Source organism: Oncorhynchus clarkii, chromosome 1, assembly GCF_045791955.1.
Source record: "Oncorhynchus clarkii lewisi isolate Uvic-CL-2024 chromosome 1, UVic_Ocla_1.0, whole genome shotgun sequence".
NCBI lineage: Eukaryota > Metazoa > Chordata > Actinopteri > Salmoniformes > Salmonidae > Oncorhynchus > Oncorhynchus clarkii.
Genome location: NC_092147.1, coordinates 23,716,903 through 23,734,243, shown reverse-complemented (window position 1 = coordinate 23,734,243; position 17,341 = coordinate 23,716,903). Strand labels below are relative to the sequence as shown.

General features: G+C 40.1%; 1 protein-coding gene across 4 annotated transcripts in view; it reads right to left on the bottom strand.

Moving 5' to 3' along the window:
- The window catches only part of LOC139390383 (VPS9 domain-containing protein 1-like), a 31,836-nt gene that overhangs the window by 5,976 nt on the left and 8,519 nt on the right, over nt 1–17,341 (bottom strand). For 3 of the 4 annotated variants that reach the window (XM_071137542.1, XM_071137691.1, XM_071137776.1), the window contains exons 13-15: nt 16,087–16,165; nt 2,841–2,945; nt 693–809 (exon numbers count right to left, since the gene is read on the bottom strand). In XM_071137542.1, the coding sequence (XP_070993643.1) occupies nt 698–809; nt 2,841–2,945; nt 16,087–16,165 (296 nt within the window). In that variant the 3' untranslated portion in view covers nt 693–697. Of the gene's footprint in view, nt 1–17; nt 233–692; nt 810–2,840; nt 2,946–16,086; nt 16,166–17,341 lie in introns of those variants that run through there. The other variant, XM_071137615.1, reaches the window with a different exon arrangement.

The following is a 17,341-nucleotide window of genomic DNA, read 5'->3' as shown; positions in this document are numbered from 1 at the left end:
GTGTGGTTATACAGAATAATTTCAGATCAATAGGAGCTGAACTAAGAATGTAAATACCCAAATTCCAATAAAATAAGATTACATTCGGTAAAACATTGATTTGCCACTCAATGACAAAGGAAACAGAAACCACAAGTCATGACAATCCACGGCGACGATGGACTGTTCCAATTTTGGATGCATGAATCGGGAGGTGGTCGGACTGACGTTTAAACCGAATCTGTTATTCCAGCTGAAATGTGGAACAGAGGCCGCCTCATAACTGAACAGCCTTGCATAACTGACAGCTCTCAGACAGAGCACACTTTTAAATCAAATGTTTAGTTAGCATGGATTAATTATGTCACAGGGAGTTTAGGTGGGACTGTTTGATGATGTCACATATAGTTAATCCCTGTGTAAATTCTCCCGCTCTGGAAACATTGCTCAAGGGCCCACTATATTATTTGATTCATCCAACTGCGAACCCTCCAACCCCAATCAGTTCAATAACTTCTAGTTTGGGCACTTTCACAATGGTATCATAGCACTGTGCACTTAACATTTCACTTCATTTTACCATTGCTACAGGTAAGACAAATGATTTAAATTAAACTAATTAAGATTGAAGAGTTGCCTCTAAACGGGATGCATTTGAGAAAGACCTCATTTGCACCCAGGGAAAATGTTTAAACATGTTGGATGTACATTACCTGTATCAGGTGAATTTAGTGTTGTGTAGCTGAAATCCTCCTGTGTGCAATGACTCCACATATTGCAGAGCACTTTGCATGGAGGTCAAGCAGTAGCCCTCCTCTCCAATCAGATACCTTAGACAGAAGAACAGTTACAACTCTGCACCATCGTTGTACAACAGTGTCACCAACCTTTTCCGAGCCAACCCTTTCCGAGCCAACCCTTTCCGAGCCAACCCTTTCCGAGCCAAGATCACTGTCGCAGTCAAAAAGTAGGCAGAGATCTACTGCTCAGAATATTATTTTTTTAACATTACTTTACAAATGTAAACCTATGCAACATTAACCTATATATATATTTGTTTTATAATAAAAATAAACATTAGCTTTGATAACAAAATAGATCAGTGGTTGTATTACTTGCGAGGCAGAGCATAAATTTAAATAATTTGCTTTTTTATTTTACTGTACTGGTGGTACCTGCATCTGATGGTCAGTGTCAGCAGAGGGAGAAAGCAGCAGAGGGTCCGCCTCTCACCGTCCCTGCGCTCTCCTTTCCTCCAGTGAGACTTTGGAGTATTCATTCCGCCAAAAAGTTGCAAAAAGTTTAGTTTTCAACTAAAACAAGATTTACTATTGGACAAATGCAACTTTTGGAACAGTATTGGTGGAATAAATACACCCCTGACCAGAGAGAGGGCACAGTCTTCCACCTAATGATGAAACTAGTCGCTTCACATTATTTCTGCCTCATGCACAAATTAATTGTACAGAGAACCAGCACACTACTTTAGTCCCCCTAAAAAATAACCTCAAAACCCCTACTTCCTGAGCTATGCTCTTTGCTGTATTCTTAGAGTTTCTGGCCATGGTTTTAAACGTCATGAAATCTCATGTAGGCTAGTATAACATTTTGCTGTAGGTCGTGGTACACTGGCAATGCAGGAACGGTGATTTCAGCTTTCCAATTGGTCAGCACAGTAGGCACACTTGATTTAGTCACAGCTGTCCTGGTCCACCATGTAGGCAGCATGTCCCTTCAGAATGTGAACCCTGTCTACCTGGCGAGCAGGGCTTTGAATCACAAATGTTTGTTGATCAAGTAGGAAATCCTTGAAGATCAGTTGGTGACCACTGTTGTACAATTTACAGAGATCAATAAAAATACAAATCTGTCTAACCACATCTTGGTAATCGTCACAGCAGATTAAGTGATGAATACCAACCTCATATTTTAGTCATTTTATTTAGTCCAAAACACACAAAAAAAAAACACACTACATTTTCATTATCATAAAGATTGTTTCAAGCATCAACTTCCCTTCTCATATCCAACCATACCGTGACTAAACAATAAGAAATGGTCTAGTGAAGCAAGAGTTCATTTTAATTTTATAAATTTAAAAAAAAAATCCTGGCCCATTTGGATCTAAAAGGGGGAGGGAAGAACAGACGTGGAGGGTGACAAGGCAAGACAGTAAGCAGGGTGGAGGTTTTCCTTAAGGGAGCGGTGCAAGGCCGGAGCCTCGTCAACTCTGGGTGACCTTAAGCTAATGAGACTAAGACATGAGAGCAACTCAAGCCAGGGCTTGTGTGTGTGTCAGAGAGAAAGAGCAATGGAAAGATGTCTATCACTATGCTTCTATGATGGGGGTAGGGGCTTCTATGATGGGGGTAGGGAGGGGCTTGATGCTTTTCTATAAATAATAAGCATGTAAATAACATCACCCCTTCCTATTTACTTTTTTGACTAGTCATTTTGCAAATCACAGCAAGAATTCCTACATGTAGGGCCCACCTCTGTAGGGCCTTGGTCCCCAGTGAGCCGCACCTTGCCTTTACTCTTCTGCTTCCAAACCACTGAGCTGCATGAACATCAAGTAAGCTTTTAATTCGTCTTTCTGTAGGGAAGGAAAACCAAACGAGAATATCCCCATACGTCTTCATTACTGCCAATCTAACCAGCCTGTTAAAGGCTGTTTGTATTGAGATAAATAGACTCTCGGGTGTGGTCTGAGCTGACGCGCATGGAAACTCTGAGACTGAGCCAGAGGGGGAGACGGTCTCCAGAAAGGGAAAGTAGCATGTCGCAGGTAGAATGGAATTAGGGGACGTGTTTTCTGTGAGGTGAGCTGGGATTTAAGTCTGTGTGAGTTGGAGACCTACCCTTCATGAATGAACTCCTCCAGGGCAGCACACTCCGACACCAACTGAGGCAGCTCACAGTGCAGAGCCACATAGGAGAGGATGGGCAACAAGTCATCTGCCCCACTGACAAAGAAATAGAGAAGGAGGGTTAGTGTAACAGAAAGGGAAGAAATTAGTTAAAAACCAAATCAAATATTTTTTAAATAGTTGTGCTATAATAAAGTGTTTACATTCAATCACAACACAAAAATGACACCCTCATTACATGTCAATACAAACATTACTATAAACTTCAAATTAGTCTATAAATACCAGTGTTAACATAAATATCAAATTCAGGGTCAAACTTGGAGCATCATAATGCAACCAGTCATAGACGATGTTGACATAACTGAAAAGCAATTACAGAGTTGTTGATCTGAAAGTTCTGATTGAAATAACAAGTGACCAAGTCGAGGGGGAAAAGGAGATATTTAAAAAGAAAGTGGAGTAGAGTGTCACTGTACAATCTTAACGCTGTGAAATACATTTTCCATAACCCAAAAATAGTTGTTTCAGCTGCCATACAAAACTGAAAATAAAATATGCAAAAACAAAACTTAACGGGAAGCATAGAAATCTTGTACATAGAATCGATATACCGCTTCTTAGACTTACTTTCAAGTATAATAGATCTATGACTCACATTTCTATTTGGTCAGGTTTCCCCAAAAGTTACATTTTGCCACTTTAAAATACAAAATACAGTCATGGGAAACAAATAAAACATCACTAATCACCCAGAAAACCAGTTGCATTCCTCCACAAATAAGCACCCAAAACAACACTTTAAATTGCCTAAACAGCACCAGAACATGAAATGTATTTTGAATTTTGTTAGAGCAATACGGTGCATTAAAACTGAAAGCAGATTTGCCTAGCTCGGTGACAGGGAAAACAGATAGTGGGTTAATGTGCAAAGTCAAACACACATACATATTCATTCATACAAGAACACAATTTGTGAAAATAATGATCACATTTAATGCATAAACATTTCTTCTGCAGTTATCAAACAGATTCCTCGGAATAGAAGAAGCCTTTCTTTAAATACTATGGGTAAACTCTTAAAGTGAAACACACTGATGAAGCAATAATAGAAATGGTAGTATGCCATTGCCATGTCCAAAAACAAAATCACACTAAAATATATTGACTAGACCCAAATCGTATCTAGTGTAAGACCGAAAAGGGAAGTTCCTGAACTCATATTCCATTGCATAACCAGCAGCCACTATATTATGGTGCTCCCAAAAATAAGCTACATCCGCCAGAGCTAAGAAGTGGTATCCAGCAAACCACATCCAAAGTCTAACTGCTCTGCACACTCCAATACAAGGAGACAAATATAGAGCATGCGCTTAGGGCCGTGGCCGTAATTGGTCAGCCAAATGACCACAGTCTCCCTAATAACCATTCAAAAAGCAACAAAAATGTAAAAAATTATTATATTTATTGTAACTCACATTTTCCCCTCTCCTAACTGCATGTGCTGCCATAGAAATAAAATGATTAGAAAGGGCTTCGAACCCCTAACCCTGGCAATTTGTCTGGTAAACTCACAATGACTACCTGGTCGTGATGGAAGAATTTCCATGGTAATGTAGAATGTTAATTCAAATCATGTTAAAGGCCCAATACAACCTTTATTATCATCAATATCAAAATCATTTCTGGGTAACTTTACCTTACTGTAATAGATTTCCATATTTGAAAAAATATTAAATTGCTGTTAGCAAAACATTTCTCAAGCAAGAATTTTCCTAGGACTGTTTGGAAGTGGTCTGAGTGGCAAAGAGAAAACTGAAAACTAACCATTGTCTGAGAGGTTTGGAACTCTGTTAACCAACTTACCACAAGATAAGGTCACCATGGAAAGCCAAATCTCCAGCCGATGCAAACCTGGTGTTAAAAGGTCCTGTGTAGATTTCAACCAGCAACTATCAGGAAATACACTACATGACCAAAAGTATGTGGACACCTGCTCGTCAAACATCTCATTTTTATTTATTTTATTTTACCTTTATTTAACCAGGCAAGTCAGTTAAGAACAAATTCATATTTTCAATGACGGCCTAGGAAGTGGGTTAACTGCCTGTTCAGGGGCAGAACAACAGATTTGTACCGTGTCAGCTCGGGGGTTTGAACTTGCAATCTTCCGGTCACTAGTCCAAAGGTCTAACCACTAGGCTACCCTGCCGCCACAAAATTGCAAAATCATGGGCAGTAAAATGGAGTTGGTCCCCCCTTCACTGCTATAACAGCCTCCACTCTTCTGGAAAGGCTTTCCACTAGATGTTGGAACTGCTGCAGGGACTTGCTTCCATTCAGCCTCAAGAGCATTAGTGAGGTCGGACACTGATGGCTCACAGTCGGTGTTCCAATTTATCCTAAAGGTGTACGATGGGGTGGAGGTCAGGGCTCTGTGCAGGCCAGTCAAGTTCTTCCACATCAATCTCAACAAACCATTTCTGTATGGACCTCGCTTTGTGCACGTGGACATTGTCATGCTGAAACAGGAAAGGGCTTTCCCCAAACTGTTGCCATAAAGTTGGAAGCACAGAGTCAGCTACAGAATGTCATTGTATGCTGTAGCATTTTGATTACCCTTCACTGGAACTAAGGGGCCTATCCCAAACTACGAAAAAAAGCCACAGACCATTACTCCTCCTCCAAACTTTACAGTTGGCACTATGCATCTGGGCAGGTAGCGTTCTCCTGGCATCCGCCAAACCCAGATTCGTCCATTGGACTGCCAGATGGTGAAGCGTGATTCAGCAATCCAGTGAACGCTCTTCCACTGCTCCAGAATCCAATGGTGGCGAGCTTTACACCACTCCAGCAGACGCTTGGCATTGCGCATGGTGATCTTAGGCTTGTGTGCGGTTACTCGGCCATGGAAACTAATTTCATGAATCTCCTGACGAACAGTTCTTGTGCTGACGTTGCTTCCAGAAGCAGTTTGGAACTCTGTAGTGAATGTTGCAACTGAGGACAGACAATTTTTATGCACTTCATGCTTCAGCACTCGGCGGTCCCATTCTGTGAGCTTGTGTAACAATTTGCGGCTAAGCCGTTGTTGCTCCTAGAAGTTTTCACAGGTGAAAACAGTTGACAGTTGCCACTTTGAAAGTCACTGAGCACTCAGTAAAGCAAATGTTTGTCTCTGTGTGCTCAATTTTATACACGTCAGCAATGGGTGTGGCTGAAATGGAAGAATCCACTAATTTGAAGGGGTGTCCACTTTTGTTTATTTAGTGCAACACTGATCAAATGTTTTTACACTTTTACAGTAGTAGTTTCATCAGCTTTTATACAATATGATGCAGTACTAGGCAGCACTAGGCCTTTAACTAGCAATGGTCATCAAAATGATTAAAAGGTTTGAAAAAGTATTCTAATAAATGCAATTTGGACAATGGATGAAAATATTTTAAACTTTTACATTTGTTAAAATCCATCAGATATTTACTGAATTATAGCATGTAAAACATTTTACTGGCACGGACAAAAACAGTTCTGGGATGCGGGATTTCAGGTATTCAATTTGTCAAATTTCTCTTTTGTTTTCTTAGAATGCACTCATACACCAAGTGTACAAAACATTAGGAACACCTTCCTAATATTGAGTCAGGCCCTTTTGTCCTCAGAACAGTCTCAATTCGTCAGGGCATGGACTACAAGGCATCGAAAGCACTCCACAGGGATGCTAGGCCCATGTTGACTCCAATGTTTCCCACAGCTGTGTCAAGTTGGCTGGATGTCCTTTGGGTGGTGGATCATTCTTGATACACACAGGACACTGTTTAGAGTGAAAAACCCAGCAGCTTTGCAGTTCTTGACACAAACCGGTGCGCCTGGCACCTACGATCATAGCCCTTTCAAAAGCACTTAAATCTTTTGTCTTGCCCATTCACCCTCTGTATGGCATACATACACAATCCATGTCTCAGTTGTCTGAAGGCTTAAAAATCCTTATTTAACCCATCTCTTCATCTACACTAATTGAATCGGATTTAACAAGTGACATCAATAAGGGATCATAGCATTTACCTCATCATTCATGGAAAGAGCAGGTGTTAAAGTTGTGTTTACTCAGTGTATATGAATAGCTTAACAAAGGGCAGGTACAGGGCTGCAACCACTAAACACTTGCTATGTCTAGGCCTACATACACTCACCTGTGTCATCCAGACTGCCTCAATTACTGTCATGTTCTGTTGCATAATTCAACAAGTGTATCAATAGCAGGATAGCCTCTGTTTAAAATAAACACGCTTGGCTCTACATTACACACATTTATACATACTTTACATTGTTCGCGAGATCAGACATCACTAATCAGTGTTCATTTTCAGAAGTTATTCATTTTAGTGCATCTAATTTGTAAAAAAAATTCAACTATTAAATTATAACTTTTTAAATTTCACAAATTTACACCCATCAAAATAGTTATTTCTTATGTTTGTGTGATGTAACTGTCGAGACGATGCAGAACGCTAAAGATAATGTATTCCATTGAGCCCACTTCAGCTATTATCGGGGGTTTGACAGGTCATTACTAACAATTCCGCAGTCGTAACATTAACGTGAAAAAGCGACAGGCACAAGCAAGAGTATGAAAAAGTCACAGGACTACAACGAAAGCAATCAATCCAGCATGATTTAAGTGACAAGTAGGGTTCTGGCGGTCACAAAATTTAAATCAGCCGGTGACTGTCAAGCAAATAAGTGACCGTTAATTAACAAACACATTTAGCATCTCCTGGCTTCCTACAAGCCACTGACGCAGACCTTTGGAAACCTACATTTTAAAAAGTCTAATAAATCCATTATTTTACACAGGTCTAAAGAAACATGATACGAAGAAAATGTAGTCTATTTCAGAAGAACAGAAAAGCATACACAGTTGTCCTGATCTGGCTATGCCAAATGGCTGTTGGGTACACCAGGTCATTTAGCAGACAAGATTTGCTTAGAATTCCTTGACATTTTATAGCATGAAGAATACAATTGAACAAAGCTGAATAAAATAGAAAGGACATTTCCTCCAAACTATTTCAGTGAGTGCACACTGTGTTGAGCAGCCAACAAAGAAAAAGGTATTCCTATACGCTTCATTTAGAGTTCATGTAACTTCAGTGGTTCTACAAACGTTGGGCTGTATGTTTGGATTTTTAATACATTGTAAGGCTGCATGATGCAACTAATGAGGAATTGAAAAAAACTATTTTGAAAGGCATAAGCTCTGCTTAGTTTTTTTTTGCACCGGCTGTACACACCACTTCAGCAACTCATTCACAATTTGACAAGCAATTTTATGGTGGCATCCCCTTTGTGGGGCCGTAATGCACCTTCTCCCTGGCTCCCCATCACGTGATCAGGTCTTTCTCACAGGCTACAAGTGAAGACAGACATTTGGGACGCTACTGCGCGTGTCCTTATCCAATTCCGAGGTGCAAATTGAAGATATTGGAAGAAATGTCCACATTTACTTTGTCTCCCAACAATGTGAGTAGGCATAACGTACAGCAAAAGTACTAGCCTATGTCAATCTACTATCCCCCATAGAATTGGTCGACCTTTGTACTATGCGAGAAATAAATATTCCAAACATAGTCTGGAACAGTTTTGGGATGCGATGGATCCCAAATTAATACAACCACTAGCCTCAAACTATCTTTACACAATGTGGCTGCCACAACAGATAAGAACATTTAGCTTAAAATTATGATAAACTATTTCTTCACATTATAAGCACAGCAATGCGCACATGGTAGTAGGCTGTAAGCGCAAATGTTCCAATAAGGGGAAACCACCATCATCAAAAGTTACCGCAAACACAATTATGCATGAAATGCTTATTATAAAAAGGTGCATTTTTATGGTAAAAATTCTTCCCCAAACTTGAAACTCACGCGCTGCTTATGTATGCCAGTTAGGCGCTACAATCATTGTAACGCGGATTTACGTGCTTAATTTTAAGAAGTTATTTGGCCACCTTAGTTGTGATACAAACCTTATTAAAAAGATACAGGCCCATGGGTTAGGCTACATGAGGTGTGCGACTGATTCGAAAAAAAGAGCCATTGTTTCTTATGCTGGGCATCATTCACAAGTGATAGCCTAATATTGTCACCCAATTTGTTTTGATTTACAAAGGACCATTATGGACTGTATCGAAACAGGGGGAAAAGGGAAAAAAATACATGTCATCTATGCACTTAAAATAGCGAATGGAGGACACCTTTCCCCATGGTTTATTTTCATGTCAGCCAGGTAGGCTATACTCCTGTTTTAAAGAGAAGCACTGTGCTTAATATTAGCAAGGTTGAGAAATAAATATAGCAAGCCTAGCCTATAGAAAACTGATGGGAACCTATTTTTAATAGAGGCCATTACTCAGTTCTCTCTCGCAATTGCATAGCCTCTAGACATTTTTAGCAACATGAGCACATGGGCTCTCATGAAGTGTTCAATTAGATTTTCGAATACATTTGCATTGATGTCACAGTGATTAGAAGGACAATATAGTGCGGAGTATCAGGCAGTTAGCAAGTTTGGTAGGCTACCAATGACCATCAGCAGCATCAGAGCTTGGAGAAGCCGGATTACCATAACTAAACAGTCACGTGGAATTTGACCTCCTTCATGACTTCACCGCAACAACCCTAGTGACAAGTGGATTTTGCACCCCTCAAAACAGAGATGGCTGAAAAAAAGATGGCTGAAAAAGACAGATCCTCAGATGTGGGGCATGCGTGTTGCTACTTTAACTGATGTGGCTCAAACACATATTGATGGGTACACTTCCTACTTTTACTTCATGCTTTGCGCCTATGGGAACACTTGCAAAGGCCACCAGTCCATCCATTATGCCATAGTTGTCTTGAATGGGGATGCCATCCCATTTATTCTATTTCTACGTATGCTGCTGCCTTCTGGGAGGGGGGGGGGGGGATTGACTAGGCAACAGAAGACTCCTTTGCTACAACACCTTGCTTGTTTCAGCACATTGATAAGAGTCCACGTTACTGCAGAAACAGACAACCGCAATAATTCCCGGTCATCCAGTCTTCAGGTAGCTGTTTGTTCCCAAAATAAAACGTTTTTAAAATGGTTATGGCAATGTTTTTTTCATGACGGTCTTCACCCATAACTGTCGGTTACACAGTAATTGTGCCAGCACTACATGAGCTATGCCCTCAATGCTCCAAACAAACATAATGAGAGAGAACGATTTGTTTGGTTGGTTGTGGAGCCCACATCCTCAAACAGTTTTAGTTTTAGAGGTGCCTGATAAGTTCATGCAATGGGCCTATGGGTGGCTGGAGTCAAAGACTGGTGCCACCCAAGTCATAGACTGTTCTCTCTGCTACCGCGCGGTACCAACGCACCATGTCTGGAACAAACAGGACCCTGAACAGCTTCTACCCTCAAGCCATGAGACTGCTTCATAGTTCATCGATAGCTACCCGGGCTAACTCCGGACTCAACACATAAGCTGCTGCTACTGTTAATTATCTATCCTGTTGCCTAGTACATATAGGTAGGTATAAAGTGACATAGATAACGCAGATCTAACTGTTCACATACACGTGTTAGCAAATGTTATTGCAGGTGTGGCGAAATGCTTGCAATTACCTCGTACCTCTGCACATCGACTCAGTACTGGTACCCCGTGTATACTTTACAGCCAAGTTATTACTCATTGTGTATTTATTCCTTGTATTATTTTTTCTATTATTTCTCTTCATTGTTGGGAAGTTAGCATTTCACTGTTAAGCCCTATTCGGATGGGATAAGTTTTACTGGGGGTGCTAAGGTCATGTAATTATGTGCACGAGCACAAATTCACCATATCTGTAATTTTAGTCCTGTCCAAATTTTTTTACCTGGAAGGGAGGTTATCACAGCCCTAAAAAACACCAAGGTCCTCTGATAACACTTACCCCGTGCGAATAGTCATCCCTGTGTTTTGAGGGATATTACAGGGTTTAACAGGTGCTGCATCCCAGTTTGGGTAAGAACATAGGAACAAATTGATGCTTAAAACAAAGTGCTATGATTGTAGCCTACAGATGAATGATTTGTTTTGTCATATATCAACTTTCCCAGTGCCATACTTCTCTTAAAAGATGAAGTGGACAATATACAGTGCAATTAATTGATAAATTGCCAAATCCATCAGGTAATTTAATCTCTGCGTAGGTTACAGTTCTTATTGATATGGATTATTATTTAGACTTCCGCCGAACTCAAGGCCATCAGGCCAACATTAGGCTATCCCTAGACATTTGAAATATCATCACGCATAGAAGAGCCTCCAGGCTTCCGTCATAACGGTCAATTGTGAAAAACATATTACAGGGCAGTTTGCTAAAACAAAACCCGTCTGAATCATCCACTGGAAAAAACAGACATGCTGGGATAATAATTACATAACCAACATTCTCCAGTAATACTGGTCCCGTGCGAATAGGGCTTTAGTCCAATTAGAATTTTATGCAGACAGACGTTTACTGGGTGTCATTTAGGTAGCGTGTGGACTGGCTCTTAAATGTTTGATCTACCCCATCAGTTTCCTACCTACACTAGCAAGCCTCATTAAATTATCTTCTAGTAGTAGACTACTTAATCAAGCAAACAACCCAGTAAAACTCTCTCACTACATTACTCCCCCAACCTCAAATGACTTAACGTCGACACTCTGCATACCCATTACATGGTCTCTGACCTATAGCTCTCTCTGCTGCCCAGTAGAGCCGCTTTCCTATCCACAGCTCCTAGGCTAGCTGGGCCCTGCCTGAGTATGTTCCAGACAAGGCGACCCACTTTGAGGGTCGGCCAGGATGGGGCACTCTGCAGGGGGCAGTGATCCTTGGTCAGACCCCTGCTGTGTCTGGCCTTAGTGATCTCTGATGAAGTCTGACAAGGCAACCACTGACCGAGGCAGGAGGTCCTAAATTATATTTGGATACTCCCCCCAAACTATCTGTACAGCAAGTCTGTATAAAAGCACAGAAGCAGAATAGGGCTTTTTTTTTTTTTTTTTTTTTTTAATAAACAGTGCCTTCAGAAAGTATTCATACCCCTTGACTTATTCCACGTTGTTGTTACAGCCTGAATTCAAAATGTATTAAATATATATTTGAGGTCGACCGATTAATCGGAATGGCTGATTAATTAGGGCTGATTTCAAGTTTTCATAACAATCGGTATTTTTAGACACGATTTGCCCTTTTTTTTTTTTTACACCTTTATTTAACTAGGCAAGTCAGTTAAGAACACATTCTTAATTTCAATGATGGCCTAGGAACGGTGGGTTAACTGCCTTGTTCAGAGGCAGAACGACAGATTTTTACCTTTTCAGCTTGGGGATTCGTTTTTGCAACCTTCCGGTTACTAGTCCAACACTCTAACCACCTGCCTTACATTGCACTCCACGAGGAGCCTGCATGGCAGGCTGACTACCTGTTACGCAAGGGCAGCAAGAAGCCAAGGTAAGTTGCTAGCTAGCATTAAACTTATCTTATAAAAAAAAAACAATCTTAACATAATCACTAGTTAAATTAGTAATATCAACCATGTGTAGTTAACTAGCGTGTCCTGCGTTGCATATAATCGATGCGGTGCCTGTTAATTTCTCATTGAATCACAGCCTAATTCGACAAACGGGTGATGATTTAACAAGCGCATTTGCGAAAAAAGCACTGTCGTTGCACCAATGTACCTAACCATAAACAATGCCTTCCTTTAAAATCAATACACAAGTATATATTTTTAAACATGCATATTTAGTTAATATTGCCTGCTAACATGAATTTCTTAGTTTCTTACTTATCTTGCGTTCCGTGCAAGCAGTCAGGGTATATTCAGCAATTTGGGCCGCCTGGCTCATTGCGAACTCCATTTATTCCTAACAAAAGGCCGTAATTGTTTTGCCAGAATTGTACATAATTATGACATAACATTGAAGGTTGTACAATGTAACACCAATATTTAGACTTTGGGATGCCATCCGCTAGATAAAATATGGAAGGGTTCCGTATTTCACTGAAAGAATAAACGTTTTGTTTTCGAAATGATAGTTTCCAGATTCAACCATTTTAATGACCAAAGGCTCGTATCTCTGTGTGTTATTATGTTATAATTAAGTCTAGCATTTGATAGAGCAGTCTGACTGAACAATGGTAGGCACCAGCAGGCTCGTAAGCATTCATTCAAACAGCACTTGTGTGTATGTCAGCAGCTCTTCGCAATGCTTCAAGCATTGCGCTGTTTATGACTTTAAGCCTATCAACTCCCGAGATTAGGCTGGTGTAACCGATGTGAAATGGCTAGCTAGGTAGCGGGGTGCGCGCTAATAGCGTTTCAAACGTCACTTTTTTTTTTTTTTACGTCACGTTTTAAACTACTTGGAGTAGTTGTTCCCCTTGCTCTGCACGGGTAACGCTGCTTCGAGGGTGGCTGTTGTCGATGTGTTCCTGGTTTGAGCCCAGGTAGGAGCGAGGACAGGGACGGAAGCTATACTGTTTGACTGGCAATACTAAAGTGCCTATAAGAACAGCCAATAGTCAAAGGTATATGAAATACAAATCGTCCTATAATAACTACAACATAAAACTTCTTACCTGGGAATATTGAAGACTCATGTTAAAAGGAACCACCAGCTTTCATATGTTCTGAGCAAGGAACTGAAACGTTAGCTTTCTTACATAGCACATATTGCACTTTTACTTTCTTCTCCAATACTTTGTTTTTGCATTATTTAAACCAAATTGAACATGTTTCATTATTTACTTGAGGCTAAATTGATTTTATTGATGTATTATATTAAGTTAAAATAAGTGTCCATTCAGTATTGTTGTAATTGTCATTATTACAAACAAAAAAGTTTTAAAAAAATAAAAAAAATCTGCCGATTAATCGGGATCGGCTTTTTTTTGGTCCTCCAATAATCGGTATCGAAAAATCATAAAATCGGTCGACCTCTAAAATATATATCCCCCTACACACAATAACCCATAATGACAAAGTGAAAACATGTTTCTGGATAAGTTAACATTTATTGAAAATTAAAATGCAGAAATATAATTTACATAAGTATTCACACCACTAACACAGAACCCAAACCGGTTGAGCGCATGCGCCATCGTGCATAAATGTATTTTGTCCCCCCACACCAAACGTGATCATGACAAGCAGGTTAAAATATCAAAAACTCTGAACCAATTATATTAATTTGGGGACAGGTCGAAAAGCATTAAATATTTATGGCATTTTAGCTAGCTAGCTTGCACTTGCTAGCTAATTTGTCCTATTTAGCTAGCTTGCTGTTGCTAGCTACTTATAATCACAATATAAAGTCAAGAGAAGAAAAGGCCTGGAAGGAAGAGAGTTCACTAGAAACAATTCAGTTGACCGTTTTGTGTGTGGATTAATTGGTGGAGGACCTTGTGCATTTCAGGTAAAAATAACAACTCAATGTTTATATCCCAGGACAAATTAGCTAGCAACAGCAAGCTAGATAAAGAGGACAAATTTGCTAACAAGTGCAAGCTAACTAGCAAAATTGACAAACGTTTAATGCTTTTTGACCGGTTTCTCAAATAATATAATTGTTTCAGATTTTGTTTTGATATTTTAACCCACGTGTTGTGATCGCGTTTGGTGTGAGGGGAACAAAATACATTTATGCACGATTGCACACGCAAACAGCCGGTTTGGGTTCCGTGTTGCCGCCACCGACCTATTGTCTCTTTCAGTCACCCATGTGGGTATAACCAATGAGGAGATGGCACATGGGTACCTGCTTCTATAAACCAATGAGGAGATGGGAGAGGCAGGACTTGCAGCTTGATCTGCGTCAGAAATAAAACTGACTTCTATTAAAGCCCTTGGCAATGCAGATGCTTGTTGGCATGCGCGAGCAGTGTGGGTGCAATAATTTAATATTATAGATTCCTAAATGTATTTTGTCGTCAGCCTGTGAGTCGATACTTTGTTGAAGCACCTTTGGCAGAGATTACAACTATGAGTCTTTCTGGGCAAGTCTCTAAGAGCTTTCCACATCTGGATTATGCAACATTGGCCCATTATTCTTTTCAACATCCCTCAAGCTCAGTCAAATTGGTTGTTGATCATTGCTAGACAACCATTTTCAGGTCTTGCCATAGAGTTTCAAGTATATTTAAGTCAAAACTGTAACTAGGCCACTCAAGAACATTCAATGTCATCTTGATAAGCAACTACAGCATAGATTTAACGTTGTGTTTTAGGTTATTGTCCTGCTGAAAAGGGAATTCATCTCCCAGTTTCTGGTGGAAAGCAGACCAGGTTTTCCTCCAGGATTTTGCTTAGCTCCTTTCAGTTTTTTTTTTATCCTGAAAAACTCCCTAGTCCTTAACACTTACAAGTGTTAAGGACATAACACGATCCAGTCATCACTGTGCTTGAAAATATGGAGAGTGGTACTCAGTAATGTGTTGTTTTTGCCCCAAACATTGCCACATTTTGTTGCAGTTTTACTTTAATGCCTTATAGCAAACAGGATGCATGTTTTGGAATATTTGTATTCTCTACAGGCTTCCTTCTTTTCACTGTCAATTAGGTTAGTATTGTGAAGTAACTACAATGTTGTTGATCCATCCTCAGTTCTCCTATCACAGCCGTTAAACTAACTGTTTTAAAGTCACCTTTGGCCTATGGTGAAATCACTGAGCGGCTTCCTTCCTCTCCAGCAAATGAGTTAGGAAGGATACCTGTATCTTTGTAGTGACTGGGTGTATTGATACACCATCCAAATTGTAATTAATAACACCATGCTCAAAGGGATATTCAATGTCTCCCTTCCTCTTTTTTTTTTACCAATAGGTGCCCTTTGTGAGGCATTGGAAAACCTCCCTGGTTTTGTGGTAGAATATGTGTGGGGTAAAGTGATGTAGTTATTTAAAAAAATATGTTAATTTGTAAAAACATTTCTACTTTGACATTATGGGATGTTTATTGTGTGTAGGCCAGTGACAAAAAAAAATCTCAAATTAGTCCATTTTAAATTCAGATTGAAACAAAATGTGGAAAAAGTCAAGGTGTGAATCCTTTCTGAAGGCACTGTAAATAACACTGTTTTCACTGTGTGTGAGAGATTTGAGGGGAAACGAGCATGGTCCAGCATGTGAGCATGTTCATATCCATAAAAGCAATGTTGTAGTATTACACTCACATGGCTGCAGTTTTGGATTCTGCCTCATGAAGGCAGGAGTAGTCCTCAGCACAAGCACAGATCAGACGCAACGTTCGAACTGCAACAGAACAGGACGCAAAACAAAGGTGACTAACACATACAGTTGAAGTCGGAAGTTTACATACACTTAGGTTGGAGTCATTAAAACTTGTTTTTCAACCACTCCACAAATTTCTTGATAACAAAAAATTGTTTTGGCAAGTCGGTTATGACATCTACTTTGTGCATGACAGGTAATTGTTCCAACAATTGTTTAGACAGATTATTTAACTTATTTCACTCCAGAAAATGTCATGGCTTGAGAAGCTTCTGTTAGGCTAATTGACATCATTTGAGTCAATTGGAGGTGTACCTGTGGATGTATTTCAAGGCCTACGTTCAAACTCAGTGCCTCCTTGCTTGACATCATGGGAAAATCAAAAGAAATCAGCCAAGACCTCAAAATTGTAAACCTCCACAAGTCTGGTTCATCCTTGGGAGCAATTTCCAAATGCCTGAAGGTACCACGTTCATCTATACAAACAATAGTACGCAAGCATAAACACCATGGGACCACGCAGTTGTCATACCGCTCAGGAAGGAGACGCATTCTGTCTCCTAGAGATGAACGTACTTTGGTACAAAAAGTGCAAATCAATCCCAGAATAACAGCAAAGGACCTTGTGAAGATGCTTGAGGAAACAGGTACAAAGTATCTATATCCACAGTAAAACGAGTCCTATATTGACATAACCTGAAAGTTCTGTCAGCAAGGAAGAAGCCACTGCTCCAAAACCGCCATAAAAAAGCTAGACTACGGTTTGCAACTGCACATCGGGACAAAGATCTGACTTTTTGAAGAAATGTCCTCTGGTCTGAAAAAAAAATAAAATACAACTGTTTGGCCATAATAACCATCGTTATGTTTGGAGGAAAAGGGGGGATGCTTGCAAGCCGAAGAACACCATCCCAACTGTGAAGCACGGGAGTGGCAGCATCATGTTGTGGGGGTGTTTTTCTGCAGGAGGGACTGGTGCACTTCACAAAATAGATGGCATCATGAGATAGGAAAATTATGTGGATATATTGAAGCAACATCTCAAGACATCAGTCAGGAAGTTAAAGTTGGTCGCAAATGGGTCTTCCAAATGGACAATGACCCCAAGCATACTTCCAAAGTTGTGGCAAAATGGCTTAAGGACAACAAAGTCAAAAAAAAATTGTGGGCAGAACTGAAAAAGTGTGTGCGAGCAAG